This window comes from Falco peregrinus, chromosome 2 (assembly GCF_023634155.1).
Source record: "Falco peregrinus isolate bFalPer1 chromosome 2, bFalPer1.pri, whole genome shotgun sequence".
Classification (NCBI taxonomy): Eukaryota; Metazoa; Chordata; class Aves; order Falconiformes; family Falconidae; genus Falco; species Falco peregrinus.
The window spans coordinates 37637662-37652639 of NC_073722.1; the positions used below are offsets into that span (position 1 = coordinate 37637662).

Sequence of the window (14978 nt, forward strand, 5' to 3'; positions counted from 1 at the left end):
TCACGTAGGTTTACAGTCTTGCTTAATCTTACAGTCTATTAAAAATGTTTGCTTCTTATGTCCTAAGTCAGCATTAATACCCAAGTTGCCCACAGAAGTTAGTGCAGGCATCTGCCATGCTGCCTAGGTTGGGTGAGGAGCATTCTGAACCTGTACACTAATAAATTTAATAATTGGCTTGGTAACTTCTGTGAAGCATGAGACTAATTCCAGTGCTCTGGAATATGGGGTATGTCATAACTGAAACAAAGTCATAGTTTATGAGTCACTAATAAGTAACATTTGATAACTGATTAAATCCTAATATGATTTGCTGTACATAGATTTCCCAAGAGACTTCAATTATTTACACAGTGCTGCTACTCTTTTCTGAATACTTTTAACTATATGGACAGCTGTCATTTTTGGTTTATATGTTCTTAAGCAAAATGTACTACTATACTACAGTATCTTTCTCCATTTTGTTATTAACTTGTATTATTACATGTTTATTGAGCTATAGCTGGTATTCCATCCTTTACTAGAAGTATCCTGTTATTTTTTCTTTTCATCAGGTTGTTAATGTATCATGATCTATTAAGATAATAAATTATTATAAGATTATTAAGATAATTATCTTAATCTATTAAGTATTAAGTAATCTTCATGAGTGCAAAATGTTCTGATTTTAACTGGAAATTAGATTTTGTCCAGCTGGTCTTGTAGCACTGCATTTAAGGCTCTTAACCTTAGAAGCTTTTGGCTTCTACAGTCAGCCATGGATTCTACTTGTTTTCAAGTTGCAAACATTATTGGTTATGTAACTAGAAACTGATTTATAATATCCATCAGAAATCTTGATCAAGAAGATGACACAATTGTCTACGGAGCTGTAACACTTAAAATTTAGGTTGATGTGAACTCAGACCGGGGTAGAAGAGATTGAGTGGTGTTATGCACATTGAAAAATAGAAGAGTGTAGCCTCTTTTTAATGCGCTTATATTTAAGAGGTGTGAAATATTATATTTACTGTGAAAAACTTAAAAAACCACACTTCTTATTTCTATCAGGTGCCTAAGAAAATTGTAGAGTTGAACACTTTGAGAAGTGTTTATTTTTAATATAATAATACATAAATTGTTCAGCTGTGTCCATTCTATCCTGAGAAGTTTCTAAGACAAATGAAAATAATATCCAAACCCAGTGCAAATAATAGGTTTTGCTTCTTTTTGTTCTGTGCGTTTCCTGAAGAGTCTTCCCTGGGATACTATCATATTAAGCGTACAGTTGTAATATTATGCACAGTTACTGCTGTGAATGCTTTGATTATTGTTGAGTCATGCTGACTGGAAGGGTCTGTGTATTTATATCCAAATAGATGTTTACAATTTTGTCCCGTTATTTAACCATCATATGTATTTTTACAGGAATTTTGGTGAAAAAAACTAGAGAGATGCATACATTTGACTTACATTCATTATGTTGCTATTGTTACTTTCTGTTCAAGACGTTTTAAGTTGTTACGTACTGAGAAAACAGTTTTAGGCAATTACCTGTTTTCCTAAGTTTTAACATGCACAGGAATATTTTTTAAAGCATCAGTTTAAAAATTAAAAAAAACTAAAACAAAAAGAACCTAAACAAAGGCATTTTTTTCTAATTACACAGGTACAGGGTTGTGGTATCCTATCCTCCTCAGAGTGAAGCAGAACTTGAACTTAAGGAAGGTGACATTGTTTTTGTACACAAAAAACGTGAGGATGGCTGGTTCAAAGGCACTCTGCAACGAAATGGAAAAACTGGCCTTTTCCCTGGCAGCTTTGTAGAGAACATTTGAGAAGATTCATTCCAAGCGCTTCAAGTCATACTGTACTGTCAAATAGCACAAATATTTTACCAGAAAAAGCACAGTCATGAAATATTTTCAAATGACTGTAATGTAAACAAAAATCTGCATATTTTTACAGTGTCTATAGCACAATTACACCAGCGAACAAAAAGGATTAAGGCATCTGCTGGTTTTATCACTTTGGATTCTTAAGTGTGATGTGTGCCTTGTACTGTCTGATTTATTATATAAAGGAACTTTTTTCCCCCCAAGTATGTTACATAAATGAACAATTGTTTACAAGGCTGTAACTAATTTATTCTTGTTTTTTTTTAAAACTTGAATTTTGTGTAATAGCTAAAATTCTTGTGACTATGATTTTAAAAAAATATTAATTTATGAAAGAATAACTAAGGGGAAGCTGGATTCTCTCCTTATGAGCAGGCAATTATTTCCGGTAAAGAGCCTCCCGTTTATCCTTTGAACATTTTTCCCCTGCTGTGTCTGACAGTGGAGTAAGTCTCTGTTTTATGAGTTAATGTTGAGTGGTGGTGATGTGGCGTCAAATAGAATTTGCCAGGTGGGGAAAAAATGTGTATTTTGTTCTTTGGACAGAGGAAAAAAAAAAAAAAAAAAAAAAAAAGTCAGTGGTGTTCTTGAGTCTAGTTCTACTTCTTCATAAATCACCCAAGTAATGTTTCCAGGAGGCAGAGATGTATGTGAACAATTGAATAAAATTCAACCATCTCAAGGTTAGGATCATCTCAAGGTTAGGAAGGAAGCAATTCAGGAGTGCCAATGAGAAATTCACTATACCTTTTGTTTATGTAATAACTTGGCTATTTGAACAAAGCTTAGCTTTGTATTTTTAGCCAGTTCTTTGGGCTGGGCATTTAGCACTCAGGATCCAACAAAATTGGGAGGAATGTTAAAGCCCAACGCTTAGAATGATTATATCTTGAAAACATCTGTTTGATAAGACTGAATATAAAAATAAAATTACAAGTTGTACTTAATGTCTAAAAATGCCTAAGAACTGTAATTTGCTTTTTTCTTCTCAAACTGATCTGCATGGCCAAGAGATGTTTTAAAATGTCTGAGCAATAGTGGTGGTAAGTGATGCACTTGTGTTAAAGTAAAAGGCTGTATGAAACACTGTGAAAACTTTACAAATTTCTTAACCATTGCTACTTTGGTATGTTCTGACCTTTACTTTGTCTTGCATGTGTTACTCAATTCCTGCAGAAATATAACTGTGCATGGTTGGATTTTCCATTCCAGTTTCCTGTTGCTGGGTTATTTTGCTCTGAAAGTTTCCCAAAAGCCACTTGACCAAAACTAGTGAGTAACTCACCTTCAGCCACCGAAGGTGTCCAGTGTTTGAGTCATCAATAAAATATTTTAATGCTCTTGCAGCTGATGGTTATAAAGAATGCAGCCTGCAAGAAAAGTGTTATTTATCTTTCAGGGTTTTGTTAGAGATTTGACACTGGTAAACACACATGCACTCAGCTAAACTTGGGGTTTTTTTATTTTACTGTTTAGTTGTAGCAGTTTAATGGTGATTTTTTTTTTTGCAAGACACTGAGCACCATCATCTCCAGTTAAATCTGATGTAATTTGGCTGTTACTCAGCACTTTACAAAGGGAAGCCAGTAGTGTGATTCAGTGTCGCACAGTACACAGAAACAGTGATTAAAAAGTACAGTGATATGTTAAATCGTTATAATTTTTTTAAGTTCTATGTTAATGACAAGGATTTCTTGCAATATCAGGTAGTAACATGATGGTCTTAAAAATAAGAAAAAATATATCTATAAATGCATATAGTTGGACATGACAGCATTCCCAAATTAACCATGTCTCTGAAACACTGTATAATTCAGTTTTTTGCATTTTTAAATATTTTAAATAGTTTACTTGAATATTCATGTAATATATAAAGGTTCTGTGAAATGAATTTTAGTTAGAAAGAAGCTGATATCAGCTTTTGTCAGCATAAATTGGCACCAGTGTGTCATAATCTTATTTTGGAGAATTTAGTGCATTTTATATTAAAGACTACTAAAGGTTAATTTTTTTGTATCTCTGATCTTCATATTTTAAACTAAGTGACTAAGGTACCTCTGCTAATAGAATTTCATTGTGTAAAGTCAGTTAAAAAACAGCTGTTAATCCAATAGTTCTGTTAGATGGAATACATTCTTAATTGATTTTTTTAACATTAAGTAAATGTTTGTAAAAAGGGCTTATTACATAGCAGTGCAACAATGACAAAAATGCAGTTTATCATGCCTTTTTGTGATCTTTTAGGTATTTGTTTTTTTGGTTTTGGCTTGGGATTAATTCAGTGTAGAAACAGACAAACCCTGTGCATTTGCTGTGTGTAATTCCATAAAAAATTTTGTAAGGTATTTTATATCTATGTTTGAAGTCCAGTGAATGTTAAGTGTTTGATTTACTATGTTAAACTTCCAATCCTAATAAATATTTTCTTAGCAAACTGCTAAATCAAAATGTGTATGCAAACATTAAACATAAACTGCTTGTAAAGAATTTGACAATAAAATTACCAGAACTTAATTTCAGAATTCATAGGAGGATATTTCTGCTCATAGAAAAAAAAAGTCTTCAGATTCCATAATGTTAGATGCTTGGAACCGTGAACATAATGCAAAAATTGTAGAGAGAACTGAGGATCTGGCTTATCTTTTCCATCTCCTTCTTTCTGCAACTTTGTAAGTAACATCAGAAGAGGTAGGTAACCTCCTTCTTTGTCTGATGGTAACTGACTAGTTTGATCTTGTCAACAGTGTATCAGATGCGTAATAGTTAGAAAGTGCTTTCCCAAGAGGAACAAGTGTCTCGCGCAGGGGGTGTGATGTTTGTGTATGGAGACACAGGCCCAGCCCTGAGGCTGAACCATCTACCCAAACTTTCACCGAGGGCAAAAGTGTCTGGTGGCAAGAGGCTCGCGTGCCCTGCAGAAGTTGAAGTTTGCTGTGCGCAGCACTTAGTCACTGCCTGACTAGATCTTCTTGGTTTGAATGCGGTTACATGTCTACATGTCACTGCTGGGAAAATGCTAGGAAGTTAAATCTTAAAGTGTTTGCAAAAATGTTTAGACTCTGTAAATGTTTCAGCTACAGTAATAAGGCTTCTGGTTTGTCAAGACTGACCAGGACCTAGATTCTGCAGCATTAAGTCCTCTCTATAAAAAAAAAGCATCTAGTCTAATTTTCCTTTGGGGGAGTGGGAAGTGGCATTGCAGGCAATGTGATTTGTAGGAATGCAGAATAGAGAATATAGAAAAGCAGCTTATTTCTTTTTCAGAATTGTGATCTGACATCATTGCGTCTGTAGGAGAAAAGTACACACAAACATCATGGCTGCACATCAGAAGTAAGACTGTTTCTTTGTGTTGGGGTTTTTTTGGTAATGTAATTATTGAGTAATTCTAATATGTATTTAGCATTTGGCTTGCCATAGGTGCCCAAAATACTGTTCATCCTCGTTTCATTACCTCTGCCTTATTAGCAGTAATGACAATTACGGTGGTTTTGCATAGGCTTAAAAACATGGCTTCTGAGCATTCTGGCATTTTTCACAGAGCTGGCAAAATGTTTTAACTGGCTTGTTCTTTCCAGTTGCTTTAAGCAAATGTGTTTAAAAGTGTATATTGACTTTAATGAAACACAAGAATCCACTTGTCTAGTTAAAAAGATTTGTGCCTGGCATTACTAAAACTCCTACAGTACAGTCTTTCATATATGTGCACAATAAATAAGTGATGCCACCAGTTTCTGTAGGTCACATGCTAGTGTACCCATTTTCTTTGGATCCTTGTTGTGAATCTGCAATAAGTGTACTTCTCCAATCACTCTCAGGTGCTTTTCTCCTGCACTTTCAGAAGTAGATAATGGTAGATCTTAAGGATATTTGAAGTTGAGCAAAACCAGTGTCATAATTCTTTTGAATGACTTCATCATTCATAAGCTGGCATACTTGAAATATTTGTATCTAGAAACAAAAGGGCTGACAATGGTGATGGTGGATGGTGATGACATGGACATCAAATGTGAGGGAAAAATGGGAAAGAGAAAAGGATTTGGAAGACCTGTGTGTTGGACCTGAATCTTAGCCACCTTACCTCAGTAACCGAAGTCCAACTCTGTGAAAGGACCTAAGAGGAACTTGGATGTCTAAGGCTGAAAACACAGCCCTCAGTCTTTACCTAATCTCTTAAGCTTGTATTTGCTGCTTGTGTCTTGTTGCAGTAGGCCCGAGCTGCTTTGGTGTTCTCATGTCAAAACACATCTGGAATCCGAATCTGGACATCTGTATTCCCAAATTACCTGAAAGGCTTGATATGACGGATGTGCTTTGAGCATATATCTCACACTGAGTACTGTCTTAAATAAAAAACACAACAGGAGTTGCAGGTTTGCATTAGTAAACGGGGTAGTGTCTGCTTTCTGTGTAGTAACACATACTAGAGGGTGCTGTCAGGAAATGTTATGGATGCAATGCATTTTCCTTCTAATTTTCATCCAAATTGCTCTTACTTTCTAGGAGAAAAACTTGTTGAGACCCTCAGAGTTAGCAACTGCATTTGAAGACCTGAGGTCTCACCTTTTTTGAGCCTCAGTTTCCTCATTTGTCAAACTGATGATCCTGTCCTTGCAAGGTATGTGATGTGGAACTTGTTTGAACCTAAGGGGCTGACTGGTTTTCGTGAACTTGCAGATAGATGCTGATGGATTAGACCTGCCTCCAAATACAATCCGCAGCTGGAACAGCTAAACCCTTCCCCTAGAGAAGTCTCCTAGACACTGATTTCTGTGGGTGAGAGACTTAGTTGATCCATTTTAACAGCTGAAGACCACTTCAATCAGAATCAGTCTGATAAATTAATTTTTGTTTTGTTCCTTTTGCTATATCCAATCTGCAATGTGCGAAAGCCATTCAAAATGTAACATAATGAGCATTTCATACATGCCTATCAAATCATAGCATTTACACTGAAAATTATATTAGTAGATGTTAGAAGGTACTATTTGTCTGTTCCTCCTACTATACACTTTCCTGTCAGCTGTATTGTTTTGCTGAAAAGAGAAGCGGCAAAATCAGTTCTTAAATTCTCTGCCATTTGTACTCAGTGGAGTAAAGACAATTTAAACACGGTAACTTTATCCATGGATTTCAAGTATTCACAGTTATAACTAGCTTGTAAAAATTCCTCTTAGCACATGTAAACGAATAGCACTTGGCTGCACTCTGCAGCCAGTTCTAGCATCCATATTATGCTTCAGTTTATGTGGCATGCAGAACCCAAAGGGCTTCCGATGTTTGCATCTAGTGCTCATTTAGATCAAAACCAATTTATAACATATGTCCAAACACCAGCTACATTCTCATTTCAGTGTGGTGGCCACAACCTGTACAGCAGCGTAGCGAGTGGAAATTTGGCTAGCACAGCAAGAAAAAATACACTTTAATTACACAGGCAGAAAAATGTCAGGGTTTTAAAGTACCCATACAGGTGGTTTGTCCCTGCTGTCTTAGATGGAACCCCATTCCACAAAGCAAATAGACTTTGATTCCCCCCCACCTTCCCTTCCCAGAGAGGAAAGCAATATAAGCCCTTAAAATATCCAGACTCTTTGGCATTATAACACATGGTTGGACTCTCAATTACTGCAAATCAGTGCTACTTCATTGATTTCATTAAACTTTGCTGGCATACATTGAATATGCCCCCTACCGCTAAATAATGAAAGAAAATATCTCATCTGCCCTAGAGGAATGAATATGTCTGAAAGAAACTGAGCTGGATGATTTTTGTACTTGGAAAATACAGAGCTATTTGGGTTGTGTTATCCTTTTCTCAAAAAATGTGTGTCCCACTGGTACAGCTAAGGCACTAGATCAAAAGATGATGTTGTTTAGCAGCACTGTGAACCATGGAAGACTTGCTCACTTTTCAGTCAAACCTATAAATTTTCAGATCCACAATTGCAGAGTAGGCTTTGGTTTGCTGACAGCTGCTAGCCCCCAAAATCTTTTGTGGTTGGTTACTGCTGTATTTTCTCATGGTTTATCTGTGGATGCTTGGGAGAGAAGATGAGTCAGCAGCAGAATGACTTGAAAGTGGTCATTGACTTTGTTCTCCACAACAAGGGACGTGCCCTAGGTCAAATTTCTTATTTCAGCTGGTTGAACTTCTCAATAAGCTGAAGAATGCTAGCTCAAAAAAGTTTACAGTTCAAAGAATTCTTCTCCACTCCTCTGGTAGGCAATCTCAGTGAGTCTTTTGAATACACGCAGATCAGGAAAATCTGCTTATTTTTTGCTCCTTATCAAAGGTGTACTGTATGCCTCTGTCCAACTTCTAAGTTTATAGTATGCAAGTAACCGTTTTCCCCTGCTTTTCAGTGAAATTCTTTGCATTCAATAATTTAAGATCTCTGGTACACAATATAGCTTTTTTACAAGGATGAAATGTAATAGCTTTTTAAAATAAAATAATACTTGGCTTTGTAAAGATCAGACTTTTCATTGATCATAAGAACCTTATGCAAAGAGATGAATGTTTTGAAACTTGTAACAAAATAGATACTCATCCTCCCTAGGCATTCAGTATTCTTGATTACTTGCACCTAATGGATGGGCATTCCTTAGTACTGAATTGGTGATTACTGCCACAGAATGTTAGGCATAATGCTCAGAAAGCTGGAGCGTTGCTGTTGAGAATGTCTCCAGTAAATACGAGACAGAGATCAAGAATGATATGACCTTTGAATTCTGTCTGAAAAACAAAGACTGGTTCAGGACCAGTTTTTAGTGGTCCAATTGTGCATGCCACATGCCACAACTATATTGCTACTTGGAGGTGTGCTACAGCTGCAATCAAGGAAATATTTCTCATTTTTTCTTTTTCTTACAATATTCCTTGATAAGGAAATCCACGTTAACCTGATGTCAAATGCAAATAAAATTTGTCCGCAACTGCAAAACACAGCAGCGCTCTTGTAATCTGGTTTCTCTGATTTGGCAATGTTAGTGAACACTTACGTAATTCAAGAAAAATTAAAGACAAATATAAAATTCTGTGGGTAACATTTCTCAGCTGTTCCCTGCAGCACAGGATCAGCCAGGCCTGAACACCAGCTTCTGACTCTGGGAAAGTTGCTACAGTTCTCTTAGTAAAGATTGACATGTCAGCAGTGAATGTGCCAGCAGGGAACGGGTGGGAGGAGAAACAGCCCTGTAATTAAAGGGGTCAGTGAAACATCTGGTCCAACCACAGCTATTTGTTTTTTTGACACTAAGCTATCCCTTTAGTACATGATGCTAATGCTCCTCTCCCACAGTAAGCCGGTGAGGTTTGTTACTGGATGTGACCAAGTGTTTGGATGTCTGCGAGATGAGGACCACAACAGAACATAGCTAGTTACGTGTCTGTGGGGCTTCTGTGATGACAGCTATATTGCCAGAGCCCCCACGTGCAGGCACAGTCTAGGCTGGCGGCAGGAGCTGCTTTCAGAGCTGCAGAGCAGCCTCAGGCAGCTAAACCCGGTGGTGAGAAGCTGCCTGCTTCCTGGAGCAGTTGCATCTCTTCAGAGGTCATGCTGGTGGAAAATGATCAGTCAGTAGAATGGGTCTGTCTTTGAACTGTAACATATTTATGTTGGGAAACTTTTGTTGTGTGGACTCTGCGTAAGCATGTTACTGATGAATGAGACAACGTGGGAATTTTTCCGTGTGCTCTCTTAGTACTTTTGGCGATCTGTGTAACAGGTTTTAACTGTGGAAGTATCATGCTCTCAGCTGATGGTGAGAGCGTACTTGCATAGCTATGATTTAATTAGTCTACAGCCCTGTTTTTATGGAATAATGGCTAAGTCCACCAGTACAAGGAGAATCTTTGTCTAGTACAGGAACTAGTTTGGAGAAAAATTAGCAAACCTGTACTTTTGAGCTTTTTGGACTTTATCATCAGATAATGCTAGCAGAGGCTGGAACTCTTTCTAGTTAGTGGTGTGTCTCTGAAGAGCTGCCTGCATGATTTCTCTATTACAACACTGTCAAAAGCAACGTTGTCAAGGAAATAGTATTGTTTTCAAGGGCAAATGCTAGAGTCTGGTCAACTTCTGGTTAATGTTTTTTTATTAAAAGCTTGGGTTTTGTCTGGCATTGGAAAAGACACAAATAGAAAGCCCATGTTCTTATAACTAAAAGCACTACTGACAAATCTACATAGGTTATAGCTGGCTTATGTTATCTTCCTGCTATATAAATATATATATTATGTTTATATATAATATAATAATTTATATTATATATAAACATAATAGAATGCTTTTGGAAGAGATACTAGATGCTGAAATAGTGATTCCAAATATAAAAGTCGTCCCTAAGGCATGAATGTAATGTCTTGCTTATAACTTTAAATTGCTTTTTTATAGCTAGAACTAGCATGTCTAGTGGCTAATTATAATGTAGCCTGATGTTATGCCCAGCCACCTCCTTCTCTGTCTTTCTCACATGCACCACTTAACCTCCTAGGCCTTCATTTCATAAAGGTGTAAGTGCATTGGACTCTTACTAAACAAAATGTGAACAAAAAAATGTTATTAAGCACTTCACAGAACAGGAATGGATTTGAACATGATATTAAATGTGTGATGAGGTATTTTGCTGAATCATGGAAGGGGGGGTCCCCTCTGGACCATCCTGGAAATAAACTAGCATAGTTCTAGGAAAAATAAAGCAATGTTACTTACAAATAGAAGATATTTATACTTTTTCTAATCCAGCAAAAATAAATTAAATTGACATTTAAACCTGAAGTTGATTTCTTGGGTGCTGTAACTTCTAGATATGAGGGGAAAGTACAGCACTTTGGAGAGCTGGGATAACATTTTCTATTTTCTAGTTTGAGATTTAATGCCCTGGAATACTCTCTTTTCATTCCTCCCACATTGTGCATTAGTCACCATGACTGATTTGGTATAGTCCTTTGGTGTGTGCAGTGGGAGTTTTAGGTGCTTGTGAGTTTTGCTGAATCAGGGACTTAAATTATGCCTTGGACCATGCTTAAGCAAATAATCCCAGCAACTTCAGCAACTGGATATTTTAAACAGGTCTGCTGACACTGGGAGCAGTGCACGTCTCTGCTGAAAGCATGTACAGAGAAAAGGCCTTCGGTGGCTGTAATTGGGCAGCTCGGGACATTGGATTGAGACTTGTTCCAAGAAAACCTGGCAATGCTGACAAAAAAATTGATCTTTTTATGCACGTCCAGTGTTGGTTGTGTGGAGTCTTACCTCACTACTGCTGGAAAACTGCTGAAGTCTAGGATGAGAAATCTATAGATACAGAGTGAGCAATTAAGAAGGCAAATGCTTTCTCTTTGAGGAAAGGAAATAAAATGCTAGGTGTAAGCTGGACATTGGATCAGACGTGTTGTATAGGTGCATAGGTTTGGTTTTGGTGGCAGGAAGGCAACATCTGTGGTACCTGGGGGAACTACTTACCCAAGCTGTGAAGGAAAAGTAAGCTGAATGTTACCTGTGCTGACAATTTGAACAATGAACATTCAAAAGTGTGAGGTGGGAGAGGGAGGTCCTTTTCCAAAACAGATGTGGGAAGCTCTTTACTTCAGAGTAGTGTGTCCAAAGTATTGCAGTGTGTGACACTAGAGCATTTTCTTTCTTCCATTCTTTGCACTTTTTTTCAAAAGGAAAGCATTCACATTGGGGAAAGGAAATAGGGAGGTAACTCTTAATTCAACACCTTACAGGCAAGCTAGAGCTGGAAGTGTATCAGTGAGGGGGAGCACTAATTCCAGGTTGGTACCAGTACCAATGCTACTTATCAGATGAAGGAAGGACTGCAGTAACCTGACAAAATTACTGTGCCTAGGAATTGAATGGTTGCACGCTATTAACTAAAAGATTTGTGGTGACAGGATGTGGTAAAGGTATGAAAATTAAGGCAAGTGTGTAACCTGTGTGTGTTAATGTCTGCAAAAAAGACATACCTTTCAAATGATGCTGTAAAAAGAAATTAGGACCTATAGCATTACATCACTTTGTCCTCCAAAGGAAGATACGTAGATGAATACTATGGCATTAGTATCTGTATGGCTGTAGCTGCCATTAAGTGTTCATGTGGGTGTTCTCCTGAAAGAACTGAAACATGCTATACCAGAATAAATGGATTTTATTATAGAAAACAGCTGATTTTACAGAAAACAGAGCAATAGATGGAGTTGTGATCCAGGCTGATGATATCTTTGGTTTACCTAGAAATTTTTCTGTCAACTTGTGTGTGCTTTGCATAATGCATATATATGTTACAAATAAACCCATAAAATTCTTACTTCTGAAACAGTTATATCTAGAGGCATGAAAGATGCAAACAGCAGTTGTGAGAGAGCTTTAGTCAGATGGTGGAACTGAGCTTTGGTTTGCATTTTTCATTTACACGCAGGTGTAACTCTCCCAATTTGGAAGCACTTGGAATGCTGATACCATTATGTAGCATGCCATCCTGTATGCTTTTTACTTTTGACAGAAGAAATGAACTACTAATTTACTTGCTAGGCTGACAAAATACACAGAAGTGGTTAGTATTAGTGACAGCTGTGATTTCCCCTGGTATAAAGATCTTCAGATGTGCACTGCTTTTTGAGTTACCATGAGTAGAATACCTACTGCGTCCTGCCCTTTATAGCAAATACATTTTATCATCAAATGAATCTCTGCATGGCTGCCCTGCACATGCCAAGAGAGGTTTGTTAGGAACTGCTACCCAGCAATGTCTTGTCTTGCCTTCACATAAATTTGCCGGCACAGACAGTCCACACTAATTCCACATACGTGGTTTTTCTCATCCCTCAGGGAGCAGTCTGTCTTATCAAAAACAGAATGACCATCTTGTCAGCGTAACAGATTTATTAACTTACAAGGATCTTGTTTTGAAACGTCCTGCTGTGTTGTAATGTTCCAGATGGCAAAACACAAGAGCATGGCAGCAAGTCTGTTTGTTTACAGCATCCCGCCTCCCCGCTTCATTGACTGACTTGTCTTTGCCATTGTAATTTCTGAGTGTGGCAGGTAAAGATGTCTTGGAGCAAAAGGCTTCTATTTACAGCCAAGTAGTGGAATTCAGTGCCTTATTTATTTCCCAGTGTATTTTTTCACTGAAATGCTTAACAAAATAGCAAGCCTAGGTTAGTTAAAGCTATGAGGGATGTTGCAACTGGATGCAGCATTACAACCAGAATGCGTCATAAAACATTTTGCAGAGGTCTGCTACTAGAAACAGCAATGCATTGAGTTGAGAAAATGCAGAGAGGCTGGTTAAGGTCAGTTGACACAACATTACCCAGTTTTTACATGGGAGAAAATTTACCCACCGTTAGTCCATGTGTTATTCGGGAGATGGTGTCCTGCTGTCTACTGGATGTGGCCTTACTGGGTTTTTCCTTCCTATCTCATTTGGTTGTCTGTTCTCCCTCCCTTTACTCCCTGGGCTATTTTCTGAAGGATTGCAACTTGTTCTTTTCTCTTGCATTGCTGTCATCAGGCGATGGACCAATGTGTCATAAGTAGAATTGCTTTAACATGTATTTATCAGCTTGTTTATTCACATTCATTTAACAGCTTTTGAATGTAAATGCACGTTGCCACAAAAAAAAAAAATGTTTTCGTAAAGCACTTTCTTATTCCAGCAGATGAAGGTCTAGCAGTTTTAAGTAAATAGGATAAAACTTATTTGAAAAATTACAGGAAATACAAAGTTAATGTCAAATCTGTTTTTTTAAACAAGGAGGGGCGGCAGTGTGTGGAAACTCCCCCAACCTTCCCTAATCTATTCATTTTTCAGTTTCCCATGAAAAATTTGATTGAGTCATTCCCCTAATAAAAGACTATGCCTTTCAAATGGAGTTTAAGGCCAGTATCTGGTAATTCAGTTTTTGCAGGTACAGTCCTCTTTCTACATTAAGGCCAAAAAGTGCTTCCACCAAAAAAGACAGTAACTGTAGAGTAGGAGATCTTTCCCTAGGGCTGTGTCAATATGGGAAATTGACAGCCATTAGCCTTAATTAAAGATGGGAGAATGGACATTCAGAATGGAAAAACTGACTTGGCAAGCCTTAAAAGAAACTTGGAGCATGCCCTCTAAATCTCAGTTCATAGGGACATCCTTCCCCTGAGAAACCTACATAGTCTATGGCTTTAGCATCCCATTCCCCTGCTAGATTTGTTTCATGTTACTCGGGAAATAACTTTGGACCATAAACTCCTGGGAACAAGAGCTGTCATCTGTCTTTATTCTCTGAAATGGCTGGCATGTTCTTAGTTGTAGGAAATTAAATTATAAACAAAATTTAACCACTTCCTTTTTTTCTTGTTTGGATCATCTATAAATACATTCTTTCTTTCTTTCTCTTTTTTTAAAGTGGTGGGCATCATGTGATGTTAGCTTCCTTAAACACTCATATTCCAGTGGATTTAATGAGCGTTTGGGAGCCAGATGGCATACCATATTTTTTTCAAAACATTTTAAAGCACATGACAGACAATTCATGTTGACAGGAGTGCTTCACTGAGGTGTCTGTAAAGAAAATGTGTTACTTGTTACTATTAGAGCAGAATAATTGTTTATGAAAGGCATCCTCAATTTCAGCAACGATTCAGTGAAGTAAACAGAGATGAATTTTGCTATGTAAACACTGCACACTCTGCAGAAATTTTACCCACTTCTGTAGGTTGCCTAAAATAATTACAATCTGAGTTGAAATGCATAATGCAGTGTGGTATTATGCAATGATAGTCACTGAATTCCAGATTTAGACAGTTTTGCCTTCAGTCTTCAGGCAATATTATGGAAAAAGCTATGGCTGGAGACAATAATGATGATGCTTCTTCCTGTAAGTTGGACAGAGAGAAGCATTCTTTCTCTTTTTGTCTACTAGGAAGAGAGAAAAACATGGCAGGAATAACAGTGTAGAAGAAGGAAAAGACATAAAAGCAATGGACTCTACTGTTCTAGTTAAGACTGGTTGGAGCTGCAGGTACAGCTTGACAATGAACCTTTTGCTGCAGAGATTCAGCTGGGAGGAGAAGCCAGCTATGCGGTTTGGGGAAGATAGCAGGG

The 14978-nt window shown here is 37.4% G+C and overlaps 1 protein-coding gene across 2 annotated transcripts in view; it reads left to right on the forward strand.

Annotated features, from left to right (window-relative positions):
• Window positions 1-4312, forward strand: part of SH3RF1 (SH3 domain containing ring finger 1) — a 91258-nt gene extending 86946 nt beyond the window's left edge. For both annotated transcript variants that reach the window (XM_055794325.1, XM_055794326.1), the window contains exon 12: window positions 1649-4312. In XM_055794325.1, the coding sequence (XP_055650300.1) occupies window positions 1649-1817 (169 nt within the window). In that variant the 3' untranslated portion in view covers window positions 1818-4312. The remainder of the gene's footprint in view (window positions 1-1648) is intronic.
• Window positions 4313-14978: the final 10666 nt, after the last annotated feature.